We start from the raw sequence: 15,456 nt of genomic DNA on the forward strand, positions 1-15,456 counted from the left end.
GGCACTCAGAACAAAACCAAGCCTTCCTGTCTGTCACCAGAGATCAGTTCCCAAAGGCCGAACAGCCTTGACATGGATATTGCTGGTGTAGCTGTTACTTTTAACCATGACATCACTCAAAACATTGTTATCCTGAGCACACATTGCTTCAAAGCCAGAAACAAATCAACCATAGCAAGGGTGTGATACTCACTGTTTTACACTGCTGTCTCTTTACATTTGTTTTTCTGTCTCATCCATTGTATCTACTCAGCAGCTATTATTCGTAGGTACTACTAAAGATTATTGACTTGTATTCTAGCCCTTTTTGTGTAGTTAGAACCCTTTTAATATCTAGCTTAATTCCAGAGATAAACATCCTTAGCAAAGCATGCTAAAGAAAAAAAGGCAATGACAGGAATTTGGTGGGAATAAATTTGAGGATCCCCAATCATTATGCTGCAACAGATTCTAAGGGACATGTACATTGATCCTGACCTTCTAGCTGAGCTCAATGAGGAGCAGAAACAAATTCTCTTCTACAAGATGAGAGAAGAGCAGATCAGGCGCTGGACTGAGTGGGACAGGAACCTGGACAAGGAGCAGTGCAAGATGAAAATCAAAGCCAAGTTTCAACACAGTAAGTGCTATTGAAATTGAGGCAAAACAGTGATACAATACCAAAATAACTCAAAACTGCCAACTAAGGGGTATATTTACTAAACTGCTGGTTTGAAAAAGTGGAGATATTGCATATAGCAACCAATCAGATTCTAGTTAATAATTTAGTACATCCTACAAAATGACAGCTAGAATCTGATTGGTTGCTATAGGCAACAACTCCAAAGTTTCAAACCTGCAGTTTAGTAAATATACTGCTAAATGTTCACTAGAATTTGGATCCCAAGTTTGTGGTGCATGTTGTAATACTGGTACACGTAGCTTATAGATGATTCACTAGAAGCATGAAAGGGTAATTGGGGATCTATTGTATGAAGAGGTACTGGAATAAATATTAGCAGCCAATGTTATAGGATCATTTTTAAATTTTTAAATTGTCATTAAATTTGAACTAAACCATATATTTTGATATGTTGTAGAGAGTAGCTTACTATACTGTCATCTATCCACTTGAATGTCATTATGACTCTCTTTAATTAGAACGTCATTTAAAAGGATTTTTAGGAGGCTGCCTTGTTGTTACAGCAGGTTACCCACATCTCTGACTTCACTAAATTACAGCAAACCTTCTTTATCTTTTCTTGTCATGGATTCTAAATATTAAAAATCATGGCAAAGTATACCCATTAATATACAATTTAAATTTGACAAAATATTAAAAATTCCACCCAGTTTTGCTCCTTAGACATGTTTGGACTTACTAAAAAAAATAAGTTTGAAGAAACGCAATTAAGTTCATATTGCCCCTTTTATAGATGTGACAATAATAGACAAGTGAGCCACTAATTGCCACATATAAGGTTATATTTTTAAATGATACTGGTGATACTTTGGTTATTGCTCATTGGTATTTCACTTAAAAAAAATCATTAGTGCTTATGATTAGGCTGTAAAATGTACTCTATTGTAGTGTAAATTAGAATAAATTATATTGCTGCACAAGTTAAATGCTACATAATGTTAGTAGTGAATCTAGATAATATGCAAAGTAAAATGGATCTGTTGTTTTTTTAATATATTTCAAAGACCTTACCACAAAAGCGGATGCAGTGTTGCAGAAGATCACATCTAATAGCTTGAAGCTGTGAATTTTGGGTATTTAGATGCATGTCATGCAACCACTTCCTCTAAAAGTCTGACGTGCAGTCAATGCCGCCAGTACAAAATATATACATATGGTGAATTTATCATTAGCAAAAGTAATTCGCCAGATGTGCTCTAACCAGGACAACATGTTTTAGTCTTAATTATTCTAACATATAATGTACAACATGCATATAGAATTCTTAAAAGTAGTGCACCTTCATTTGGTAAATGAATGAATGAATTACTATTTAGCATCTGAGTCTAAACAGCTGATATTTTATTGAAAATTTAGTGTAAATAATGAATGTACAAAAATGCAGCAGTTAATGTTTGGCTATATAAATAACATATGTGTCTGTGACTAGAAAAGCTAGTAAGGGCCAAATGTAGGAAATGCCATTTTAGATATATGGCCATTATGTAGATGAGGTGCTTCATATTTAAATGACAAACTAAGGAAACAAATTAGTTCACTTACATGCTGCAAACCTTAAACATTCAGTAAGGTTGGAAATAGACAATATTTCATACATTTTACTTGTGTTGATCCAGAAGGCAAAAGAAAACTCCTGGTGGTATATTTACTAAACTACGGGTTGGAAAAAGTAGAGATGTTCCCTATAGCAACCAATCAGATTCTAGTTATCATTTATTTAGAGCAGGCCTGTCCAACCTGCAGCCCTCCAGGTGTTGTGATACTACAAGTCCCAGCATGCCCTTCCAGCTATCAACTGGTTGTCTACCGGCAAAGCGTGCTGGAGCTTGTAGTTTCACAACACCTGGAGGGACGAAGGTTGGACAGGCCTGATTTAGAGCATTCTACAAAATGACAACTATACTCTGATTGGTTGCTATAGCAACATCTCCACTTTTTCAAACCCGTAGTTTAGTAAATATACTTCCCGGTGTGACAATTGCAAATTTAGCTGTAGAAAAATAAAACCTTCCTGACCCCAACTATGGTTCAATTACTCCAATTTTTGTCTTCTATAAATATAAATAAATATATCTGCATACTAAGTTACGTTGAAGAAAGAAACACAATCCTTTCTTAAATTGAATTCAAGTCATGATCTGATACTTTATCAATCCCAGGTCAGTTTGTGCGTATATCAGACTCTACATTTCAGGAATATTCTCATAATTGTATTTCTTTTTTTATGAATATCTTTTTATTATTATTCTTATAGTTATCATTTTTAGGTCAGAGCAGTAATTTATTGAAAAGAAAGAAACGCTTAGTCACATGCACTGATGTAGGCAACCAGGTTCCTTGTGGTATTTTGGAGTATATAATTAATAAACAAACAGCAATTTGTAAAATCTCCCTTTATAATCTCCTGTTCCTTATTTATTCTTGTGATAATCCAATTTCCATTTTATCTACTGCATTGCTAATAAAAATAAAACATGTATATATTTGCTTGGAGTTTATGTCCATAATTGAACAACAGAACATTGTTTTAGAATGAGTATGTCCAGCAAGTGAGGGTGATTTCATTTATCTGTATAACTGAAAAGAATTTGCTTTTAGCGTTATATGAATGCATTTTTACTGTCATCTGTCTATTCCACAGAATTTTTCTTTGAACAATGTTAATCTTTGCTTTCTTGGGTTTAATATTCAAATTTTTGAGTGACAGCTGCATTCATGGAAACATTTTATGATTTGTTATACATTTATGTGTTTGTATTTCAGTCAGTAGGGAATTTGTGGTACTTTTAATAAGCTTTGAGCACACAGGTGTTTTGATATTCTGAAATAACTCTGATTGACTAAATATACTATATTGTCTCTTGCCTCTATGAATATATGCATATAATTCAGAACCATTGACAGCATCATATTTCCACAGACTGCATTACATAGCAGTAATCTTAAAAGAGTGTTATTTAAAAGCATGCACAAACATAATTTCATTTAGGAAAGGTATTTTTAATTACTTTAGCGGTCAAGAATAAAACACGTTTCATAAAAACAATGAGCCATTAATTTTAATTGTATTGAGTTACAATTTATTTCAAAAGCCGAAAATCAGCAATTAAGTGTTTGGAATGTGAGAAAAACAATCTTTTCCCGTTCTTTTACAGTCCTCATGGCACTTCTTTGTATTACTTTCTGATTGAATTCTTCACACATTTGGTTAGCTGAGTATTTCCTTTAACTTACCCATTATCTTGACAGCCAAACCACAGTTTAAAATCACCCCACCTTACCCTACAATTTTCTCTACAATGAGGTTTTGTCTTTAATAGCATTGATGAGCTTCAATTCTGAGAATGAAAATGCAGCAATCAAATCAATGGCTCACACTATCATTGTTTTCAGTAGCCAGCCTATCCTTACAATGACATGATTGGAAAATTGGCTACAGGCATGCCACAGGACATGTATGCAGACCAAGATTTGCATGAATAAAATGTTTTAATCAGATTAGCACATTAGATGCTAATGTTAGATTTAAATTATATTAGAATAAAAAAAGAACAATAGAAAGCAAACTCTAATCACCCCTCAGTTGGAGCAGATAAAGCAAAATAACACACTGTCACTGAGAAAAATACACAATAATAATCAGTTTAAGAATATTTTAAGAAATTTAATAATATAATATATTTAAACAATAATATGTAGACCATCTGATACAGATCAATCTGATACGCCTATTACAAATATTTGGTGGTCTCAGAATTTGTTTTGGAATTAACAGGGCAACAAGAAGATAGGAAAGCACTGCTCACAAGCTTACTATCTATAAGAAAATAAGAGATTGATACATAAATTTAAGTGTCACATGGTCTAGCCTGACTGCAATGGGAAAGTGCTTAGTGCGGTTATATGATCCATTCACACAGACACGATTGGTGGTAATCAGGTAGAACAGCCCAAGGGAAGTTGTGAATGTGATCTGAGAATTTACTTATCTTGCCTAAATAGGTGAGCTTGAAGGGGACAAGTTAATAAAGTATAATCAAGTTGTGCCCAGTTATTTATCTAAATCGCACAGCAGCAGGATGAGATCAGGATGTTTACTCTGGAGAGCTTGCAGAAGTTGACCATGGTTGTCAAGGTCATCCACCCTATGAAAGAATATACATTATTTACTGCAGTATTAAGTTCAAATGGGATGGGGGGGCTAAGGGGAATCTGCCCCCCCCCCCCCCCCCGGGCCAATCACATAATGTGCTACCTTGGGCTTGGTCACTGGGCCACCTGTGTTTTCTTTCCTTTAAAATGTTCCTAATAGGCTACTAAGTGGAGTCTTGCCCCCACAGCCTAAAATTTGCCAGTTATCCTGCAGTGCAGTGTTGTTCTTTGGTACGTTCTATCCACATTTGTGCACGAGAATTAGCTGTGCCAGACTGTGTTTGGGGCCATTTCAGATCTTGTATGCAGGCTTTTTAAGGATTGAATACATGTGGGACCTCCCCCTTCTGAAAGCCAGAGCAGAGGCGAACCACCAGTGGTGCGGCCAGTGCACAGCACCAGGGCCCATGCCGACAATGGTGTCACCGGTATCCATTTAAAAAAAGAAATATATATTTACAAATCGGGCAATGCCCGGGACCAGACATCCTCCTCCCTGCATGTCAGACGTGAAATCATCATGTTCAGCATTGTCATTGAGGAACGACGCAGAGAGGAGCCACAAGCATGAAGATTGAAGACAGATGAGAAAGAGAAGAAAGAAGGCCAAGTAAAAGGTAAGTAAAGGAACAGAGGCAGTGGGGAGCACAGTGTGATAGAGAAGGAGGGCCACAGAAGGGGCCAGCGAACAGCATGGTACAGTAGGGGGGCACAGTGTGATGGAGAAGGGTCACAGTGTGATACAGAAGTACGATATATATTTAGATTTCTTATACCTGTAATTTGAAATAAACAAAACAAAAAGATACCATACAGTTTTTATTGTGTATGTATGTGTGTGTGTGGATGTGACTCTGGGCTCAAAGCAAATTTTTGCACCTGGGCCCACAACTTGGTAGTTCCACCTCTTGGTCAGAGATGTGTATTGAGGAGTTACCCACATACCAGTGACCAACATAATATGGGCAGACATTATCGGCCGGATTCAATAAGGAAAGTTAAGCAAAAAATTGAGTATGTTTTCTGAACAAAACCATGTTGCAATTGAAGGGGTGCAAATTAGTTTATTATTTTGCACATAAGGAAAATATTGTCTGTTTTTTCATGTAGCACACAAATACTTCATAGCTTATTAGTACACTGAAATTTAAAGTCGATCTAGAACATGACCCACCCCAAATATAAATCTGCCATCACATTTTACATTTACACCCCACCTCCCTCCAATGCAACATGGTTTTGCCTTACTTACTTACTTTTGCTTAACTTTCCTTAATGAATCAGACCCAATAGGTCTTGGTGGCCTAACAGAGAAGTGAGAAGACTTTTGTGACCCTAGCTGCTCACTTGTTATTAAGGGATCAAGAGATCTGTTAATGTCCTTAATAGAAGCTAAGGCACAGACATGAAATGCATTAAAAAGCATATGTATATATTGAGTCACATGCATACATAGATATATGTGTCTGAATGATTAAAGCTTGTGATACTGTCACACGCTGCTCATTCGGCTTCCATAGACAAAGACTGAGACACTCTCATGTGTCTTATTAACAGACTTCAAACCCAGGGCCGCTGAGAGGGGGGGAACGGGTACTAATTACCCAGGCCCGGGCATGTCAGGGGGCCCTCACGCCGACCTTTTTTTTTTTTTTAAACTCATTTTATTTTTTTTCGGCGGGGGGAGGGGGGGGGGATCAGTCGTTGGTGGAGGCAGCAGGATAGTTAAAAAAAACCCCAAAACATACTCACATGATTGCGGCGCCGGCGTCCCTCCTCTATGCTGCTCTGTGCTCCATTGCTCCAGGCTGACTAAATGCCGGGTGCCGGGTGTGACGTCAGCATGTCACGCCCAGCATTCAGTCAGTCTGGAGCATAGGAGCACAAAGCAGCAGAGAAGACAAGAAAGAAGAGGGAAGTAAAGGTAAGTGAAGGGAGGAAAACGGGGGGGGGTAGGGTTGTTAAAAAAAACGGGGGGGGGGGGGCAACATGACACAGAGGGGTTAAAGAAAGGAGGGACAATAGCAGCATGACACAGAGGGGTTAAAAAATGAGGGACAAGCAACATGGCACAGAGGGATTACAGAGAAGAGAGACAAGACAAGCAGTATGGCACAGGGGGTTAAAGAAAGGAGGGACAATAGCAGCATGACACAGAGGGATTAAAGAAAGGATGGACAATAGCAGCATGACACAGGGGGTTAAAAACGAGGGACAAGCAACATGGCACAGAGGGGTAACAGAAAAGAGGGACAAGACAAGCAGTATGGCACAGGGGGTTAAAAAAAGGAAGGAGAAATGCAGAGAGGCACAGGTGGTTAAAGAAAGGAGGGACAATATCAGCATGGCACAGGGGGTTAAAGAAAAGAAGGACAAGCAGCATGGCACAGGGGGTTAAAGAAAAGAGGGACAATAGCAGCATGTCACAGGGGGTTAAAGAAAAAAGGGACAAGCAGCATGGCACAGGGGGTTAAAGAAAGGGGCAAAGGCAGCATGGAGGGCGCAGTGTGATCATAAGGGGGCATAGCGTGGTGATGATAAAGGGGCACAGTAATGTGTGTGTGATGGCACGGAGCTTTTGGCAATGTAGTGTGTGTGAGGTAGATGGTGGCTAATTAATGGCTGCTATTTTGTTTGCGGGGTAATGGGAATACTATTTTAATGTTGGGGCTGGAGGAAGACCTAATTATTAATCATGGATGTTATTGATTTAACGGTGGGGCTGGCTGTAATTTTCTAAATGTAGCCATTTTTTTCCAAATAGGTCCTCCAACATTCCAGAATCCAGACAAGCCGCAACTAAAGAAACCAGCAGCCACATGTGGTAAAAGTGAGAAGAACAGGTAGGACAGAGCAGCATAGTGTGTGAAATGTTGTGATTCTAGTAGGGACAATGCCAATGTTTGGTGAGCCCAGTGGACGCAGGCCAAGACTGAACTCTTTCTGTACACACTGCATTCTTCCTATACTACACAAGGGTGCTAGATGTCCTGAAAGTCAGGAGTGCTTGGACAAATGTCACGCTCTGAGGAATTCAGGACCTAGTGATTTTAATGTGCTAGCCACACCCCAATGGTGCATTGCCACGCCCCCAATTGAGTGACAATACTTCTTTAAAAATTTGCGGCGCCAAATTTTTTTTGCTTACTCAACTATAGGGGGGGGGATCATGAATTTGTTGTACCGGGGACCTGAATCCCTTTTGGCAGCCCTGTTCAAACCTCTAAGTTCTGATCTGAGCATGTGCAGACTGATTACCTATCTACTTCTAATTAAGATTCCTATTGGTTCCTGTTTTGGCTCCAGACTTGAAAAGGCACTTCCTCCCTTTCCTCTGGGCCTGTTGATCAAGTTACCTGTCTGATTAGGATCCTACCTATTCTGTGTGCTCTCACCTGGATCGTCAGTGCCTCTGCTGTGTTGCTGTTTTAAAGGCTATACTGCTCAAGCTGCAACTGTCTCCGCTGTGTTTGCTGTTCCACTGGCTATACAGCTCAAGCTGCACCTGTCTCTGCTGTGTGATGCTCCACGGGCTATACAGCTCAATCTGCACCTGTCTCTGCTGTGGGATACTCCACGGGCTATACAGCTCAATCTGCACCTGTCTCTGCTGTGGGATACTCCACGGGCTATACAGCTCTAGCTGCACCTTACTTTACTGTGTTACCCCTCCACGGACTGCACCACTCAAGATCATCTACTCCACATTTGTCTCGGTGGCTCAGTGGCACTACAGGTCGTATCATCAAGCTACTTGTTGTTCTCCTCTCTGGCTGAACTGTTCATGTATGAATGAAAGTATTAAGGCATTGTATGGTTTCGGATCCCTGCCGCATCTATTGTAATTATATTGCAACCTGGACTGTTACTCTTTCCTCTGATGTGTGCTGCTCTATTTTGATACCATATACCTGCTGCCTTATTCTTTCCACCTTATTGCTGGACTGTTCATTCTATGCCATATCTAATAACATGCTGATTGTTCTCATTGCATATGATATTGCCGCCCACCTTGTACTATGCCCCTAGTGTCTATCTATATATAGATATATATATATATATATATATATATATATATATATATCAAGACTTTCCTGTGAATTCATCCAGTCATCATTAAACAACTGATTGTACTTTTATACTGCATCTGTCATCTATTTACCCTCGGGTACTGCTATCACTTGCCAGTGTGTTATCACTTGCCAGTGTGTTACCTTACTTTCGCTCCCCGATGATCCATTCCTACAACAGCTATTGAACGGATCCAGAGTCCAGAATTCCAAACCATGACAGTATCAACAGGCCACAATAGACTCCCCTGGGGAAACGTCGGCTAAACAGACTCTGCGGCTGTTACTCCATAGGGTAGAACAACATGATGAAATTCAACACCAACTCCTTCAATGTTTCCAGACATTGGCCTCTAGAGTTGATTCTATTCAATCCGCCTTATCCTCACTTCTTCCGCTCGTTCCTCCATCGGAACCTCCTGTACCAGAGCTACCCAGTAATTATCATTCTACTCTCCGGATTCCGTCACCTGCTAAGTTTGATGGCGACCCTAAAGCCTGTAGAGGTTTCCTCAATCAGTCTTCGATTCAATTCGAATTACAACCTCAGAACTTTTCTACTCAAAGAACAAGAGTTGCTTACTTAATATCATATTGTCTGGCCTGGGCCTCCCCCTCTGGGAGCATGATGATCCTCTCCTTTCAGACAGCTCTGCCTTTATAACCACATTCCGTAAAATTTTTGATGAACCTCTGCAGCTTCAAGTATTCTCAGGCTTCGTCAAGGGTCACGATCAGTGGCGCAATATGTGATCTCCTTCCACACTTTATCATCATAACTACGTTGGAATAATGATGTTCTAGTGGCTACTTTCTGGCATGGCTTATCTGATAAGATCAAGGATGCTCTTGCCTCCCAGGAACTACCTGCTACTTTGGATGCTCTAATTTCTTTGTGTAATCGTCTGGACTTACATTTCAGAGAAAGATCTGCTGAAAAGTATAACTCCTGTCGTTCTGTATCCAGAACATTAACTCGCTATCTCTCTCCTGCTTCTGAAGAGGAATCAATGCAACTAGGACGATCGCGTTTGACTCCGGAGGAGCGCGATCGAAGATTTAAAAATAAATTGTGTATTTACTGTGCCGATCCAGGGCATATCCTCAATAAGTGTCCCAAGAAAATCGGGAAATGCCAAAGTCTAATTTTTTCTATGGAAGTCAAATTAGGCAATGTCAAATCTTCTCCTCAATCATCATTACCCACTATGTGCTCATTTCCAATTATATTATATGGCCCTTCTGGCCCTGTTTACTCCTATGCTTTGCTGGATTCAGGAGCTGCTGGGAACTTTATTTCTTCTTTCCTCGTGTCCCAAGGGTCCTTACCCGCATCCTCCCTAGAGCATACTGTATCTATTTCTGCAATTGATGGATCTCGCATCTCCAATGGTCTCATTAAGAAATGCACTCATCCTATTCTATTACAAATAGGAGAATTACATAAAGAGATGATATCCTTCCATGTTTTGCCATTTTCTACTAGTCCTGTCATTCTGGGATTACCCTGGCTCCAACAACATTGTCCTCAGATTGATTGGACCACTTCACAAGTTTTATTCTGGAGTTCTAATTGCTTTAAAAATTGTCTTTCACGTGTTCATCCCCTGGCCTCTACTAGCATCTCATCTGAATCTCAATCCAGCTGCCTTCCAAGTCAGTATCTGTCATTTTGGGATGTGAACATCTTCCTCCTCACCGAACATGGAATTTTCCTATCGATCTGTTACCTGATCAAATCCCTCCACGAGGTCGTGTGTATCCTTTATCCTTGCCAGAGACTCAAGCAATGTCCAAATACGTCCAAGAGAATCTTCTTCGTGAATTCATTAGACCTTCATCCTCTCCTGCTGGGGCTGGTTTCTTTTTTGTTTAAAAGAAGGATGGGTCCCTTCGCCGATGTATTGACTACAGAGGTCTTAATGCCATCACCATTAAGAACCGGTACCCCATTCCTCTCATCACTGAATTATTCGACCGTCTAAAGGGGGTGAAGATTTTTACAAAACTAGGGGAGCTTATAATCTCATCCGAATTAAAGCCGGTGATGAATGGAAAACAGCTTTCAACACTCGCGATGGCCACTACGAATACCTAGTGATGCCTTTCGGTTTGTGTAATGGCCCTTACGATGTTTCAAGGTTTTGTTAATGAAATCTTCAGAGACCTCCTCTATGATTGTGTCATTGTATATTTAGATGACATTTTGATCTTCTCCCAGGACATTCATTCACATCGCCTTCATGTGGCAGAAGTTCTCTCATGTCTTCGCAAGAATCAACTTTTTTGCAAATTAGAAAAATGCTTATTTGAAAAGTCCCAAATGTCATTCCTTGGCTACATTGTCTCAGGCTCAAAATTGGAGATGGACCCCGAGAAGGTTCAAGCTAAAAGCGCCTTGGCGTGGTGGATGGCTTAAACATACATTTGCAAATGTGTGCAACAAAGACTTTTGCATTTTTATCTACAGTAGAAATGGCAGATCTGTTGCTGGCTATAGCAGTGTGCTGGGGGAAAAAATGTTGTGTGTATGTTCCTTGCAGGATAACCCCACCCTGTCAAGCACCTGTTACGGCCTATAAATTGATTTGAGCAGCTTCCACTTTTGTATTTGTCTGAGAGGCATGTTGGTGTCAGTAGCTGAGAGGGGGTACTGGCACTGAATTGCTGTTTGGAGGCTTCTGGGGTACCTCTTTGGTAAGTTGGCTCTCAATTTAAAAACACATATGTATGGCCCAAATATATGGGACTCTCATTGTTTAGAGTAGGTTTTTTTTGTTTGTTTTTTTCCATCCTATTAGCAAAAGCGCCTTGGCGTGGCGGATGGCTTAAACATACATTTGCAAATGTGTGCAACAAAGACTTTTGCATTTTTATCTACAGTAGAAATGGCAGATCTGTTGCTGGCTATAGCAGTGTGCTGGGGGAAAAAAATGTTGTGTGTATGTTCCTTGCAGGATAACCCCACCCTTTCAAGCACCTGTTACGGCCTATAAATTGATTTGAGCAGCTTCCACTTTTGTGTAAGGTTCGAGCTATACTTGAGTGGCCTCTTCCCTTAGTATTGAAGCCTGTGCAACGCTTTCTAGGATACTCTAATTATTATAGACGTTTCATCAAAGGATAATCCACTATCATGGCACCCATTGTGTCTCTCACCCGGAAGGGTGCCAATCCCAAATCCTGGCCGCCAGAGGCCTTAAAGGCTTTCGAATTTCTTAAAAAAGCATTCTCCTCGGCACCTATTCTTCAACAACCTAACATGTCTTTGCCATTCTTCCTCGAGATTGATGCTTCAAGTGTGGGAGTAGGGGCTGTGTTATCTCAGAAGTCTCACCTTAACTAGTTCCATCCCTGTGCATTCTTCTCCAGAAGATTTTACCTGCAGAGAAGAATTACATCATTGGCGATAAAGAATAACTTGCCATTAAAATAGCATTGGAGGAATGGCGTTATCTTCTAGAGGGAGACAAATTCCCAGTTACCATCTTTACGGATCATTAAAATCTATTATACATACAATCCACTCAATGCTTAAATCCTAGACAAGCTAGGTGGTCTCTCTTTTTCTCTCGCTTCAATATTCAAATTACATTCAAACCTGGTGAGAAGAATAAACATGCAAATGCTCTTTCCCAAGCCTTTTCCATTGATTCCAAGACAGAAGAGGTGACACCTCATCCTATACTAGATCCCAAGTGTATATTTACTTCTACTTTGTCTCCTGCCTGTACACCACCCCCTGGGAAGACTTTTGTACCACCGGATTTACGAAAGAAACTTTTGACTTGGTTCCATTCTACTCGTTTTGCTGGCCATACTGGTATGCGTAAAACCATTGAGGTGGTCTCCCGCAATTATTGGTGGCCAAAATTACATTGTGATGTTAAGCACTTTGTTGCTTCCTGTGAAATCTGTAGTCAACACAAGTCATCTTGTCAATCTCCTGCTGGACAATTGATCCCACTTCCTATTCCGGACAGACCATGGACGGACCCATTTGAGCATGGACTTTATCACCGACCTACCCCCTATCAAAAAATATAATACAATCTGGGTAGTGGTAGATCGGTTCTCAAAAATGGCTAATTTTATTCCACTTATTGGCCTACCATCTTCATCTGTCCTTGCCACATATTTCGTTAAGCAGATATTCCGGTTGCATGGCTGTCTTGCAGAAATTGTGTCAGACCGTGGAGTTCAGTTTGTGTCTAAATTCTGGCGAGCCTTGTGTAAAATTCTTGGTATCCAATTAAACTTCTCATCATCCTACCATCCCCAGTCTAATGGACAGACTGAACGTGTAAACCAAGATTTAGGGCTAGATTTACTAAGCTGCGGGTTTGAAAAAGCGGGGATGTTGCCTAAAGCAACCAATCAGATTCTAGCTTTCATTTATTTAGTACCTTCTACAAAATGACAGCTAGAATCTGATTGGTTGCTATAGGCAACATCCCCACTTTTTCAAACCCGCTGCTTAGTAAATCTAGCCCTTAGAGACTTTTATTAGAATGTTCTCTACTGCCAATCAGGACGATTGGGTGGATCTTCTACCTTGGGCAGAGTTTGTGCATAATAATGCCCTTCATGAGTCAACTTCTGCATCACCATTTTCTATCGCGTATGGGATTCATCCATCCTTTCCCAGGTTTACTTCCCTCCCGCCCACCCAGGTTCCGGCTGCTAATCTCATCCAACTGAGATTTGTTTCTATCTGGAATCAAGTCAGGAGCTGTCTTGAGAAATCTTCCAAACGTTACAAGTTTGCGGCGGATAGAAAACGTCGGGCCACAGCTGCCTTCAAGATAGGTGATAGAGTATGGCTCTCTACAAAGAATATCCGTCTCAAGACTCCTTGTACCAAGTTTGCTCCTTGCTTTATTGGTCCTTTTACTATTTCTAAAATTATTAATCCAGCTTCTGTGAAATTATCTTTACCAGCTGCTCTTCAGATCTCCAATTCGTTCCATGTCTACTTGTTGAAACCATTGATCATACTTCTTCTACAGCACCTAAAGTTCACTTAGATCAAGAATTCAAGGTCAAACAAATATTGGATTAAAAAATCTCTAAAGAAAGCTTGAAGTATTTAGTAGACTGGAAAAGGTTTGGTCCTGAGGAACGTTCCTGGATCCGCGCTGCGGATGTTTATGCTCCAGTTCTGGTTAGGAACTTTCACACAAACTTTCCTTCTAAGCCGAATCCTAGGTGTGTGGTGCCCACCTTTAAAAGGGGGGGTACTGTCACACGCTGCTCATTCGGCTTCCATAGACGAAGACTGAGACACTCTCATGTGTCTCATCAATAGACTTCAAACCTCTAAGTTCTGACCTGCGCATGTGCAGACTGCTTACCTGTCTACTTCTAATTAAGATTCCTATTGGTTCCTGTTTTGGCTCCAGACTTGAAAGGGCACTTCCTCCCTCTCTTCTGGGCCTGTTGATCAAGTTACCTGTCTGATTAGAATCCTACCTATTCTGTGTGCTCTTACCTGGATCGTTAGTGCCCCTGCTGTGTTGCTGTTTTAAAGGCTATACTGCTCAATCTGCAACTGTCTCCGCTGTTTTTGCTGTTCCACTGGCTATACAGCTCAAGCTGCACCTGTCTCTGCTGTGTGATACTCCACGGGCTATTCAGCTCAATCTGCACCTATCTCTGCTGTGGGATATGCCACGGGCTATATAGCTCAAGCTGCACCTATCTCTACTGTGTTACCCCTCCACGGACTGAACCACTCAAGATCATCTAGTCCATATTTGTCTAGTTGGATCAGTGGCACTACAGGTCGTATCATCAAGCTGCTTGTTGTTCTCTTCTCTGGCTGAACTGTTCATGAATGAATGAAAGTATTAAGGCATTGTATGGTTCCGGATCCCTGCCGCATCTATTGTGATTATATTGCTGCCTGGACTGTTACTCTTTCCTCTGATGTGTGCTGCTGTATTGTGATACCATAAACCTGCTGCCTTATTTTTTCCACCTTATTGCTGGAATGTTCATTCTACGCCATATCTAATTACATGCTGATTGTTCTCATTGCATATGATATTGCCGGTGGCTCCACCCACCTTGTACTACGCTCCTAGTGTCTATCTATATATATATATATATATATATATATATATATATATATATCAAGACTTTCCTGTGAATTCATCCAGTCATCATTAAACCGCTGATTGTACTTTTATCCTGCATCTGTCATCTATTTACCCTTTGGTACTGCTACCACTTGCCAGTGTGTTACCTTACTCTTGCTCCCCGAGGATCCAATCCTACAACACCTATTGAACGGATCCAGAGTCCAGAATACCAAACCGTGACAGATACATTTTAAGCATTTGATGAGGCTTTTGAGATGCCTCATCAAATGCTGATTCTCTTCAACTTGATGATGGGACTGCCATTTAATGTAGAATTTAAAATATATACAGTATATTTTTTTATTGTTCAAAAAACTGTAGCCCCCAAACAAAGTGATCTAAGCACCAGTACTTATAGCATGGGCTGGTTTCAGCAACCAGGTGAAACTATAACAGGGCAACCTACAGC

The 15,456-nt window shown here is 40.5% G+C and overlaps 1 protein-coding gene across 1 annotated transcript in view; it reads left to right on the forward strand.

Moving 5' to 3' along the window:
• The first annotated feature begins 282 nt into the window (after window positions 1-282).
• SH2D4B (SH2 domain containing 4B) overlaps window positions 283-15,456 on the forward strand; it is a 124,749-nt gene continuing 109,575 nt past the window's right edge. Inside the window, exon 1 of the mRNA XM_075217159.1 lies at window positions 283-619. Coding sequence (XP_075073260.1) covers window positions 436-619 — 184 coding nt within the window. The 5' untranslated portion in view covers window positions 283-435. The remainder of the gene's footprint in view (window positions 620-15,456) is intronic.

The sequence above is a fragment of the Mixophyes fleayi genome, chromosome 6, assembly GCF_038048845.1.
Source record: "Mixophyes fleayi isolate aMixFle1 chromosome 6, aMixFle1.hap1, whole genome shotgun sequence".
NCBI classification, from domain to species: Eukaryota; Metazoa; Chordata; class Amphibia; order Anura; family Limnodynastidae; genus Mixophyes; species Mixophyes fleayi.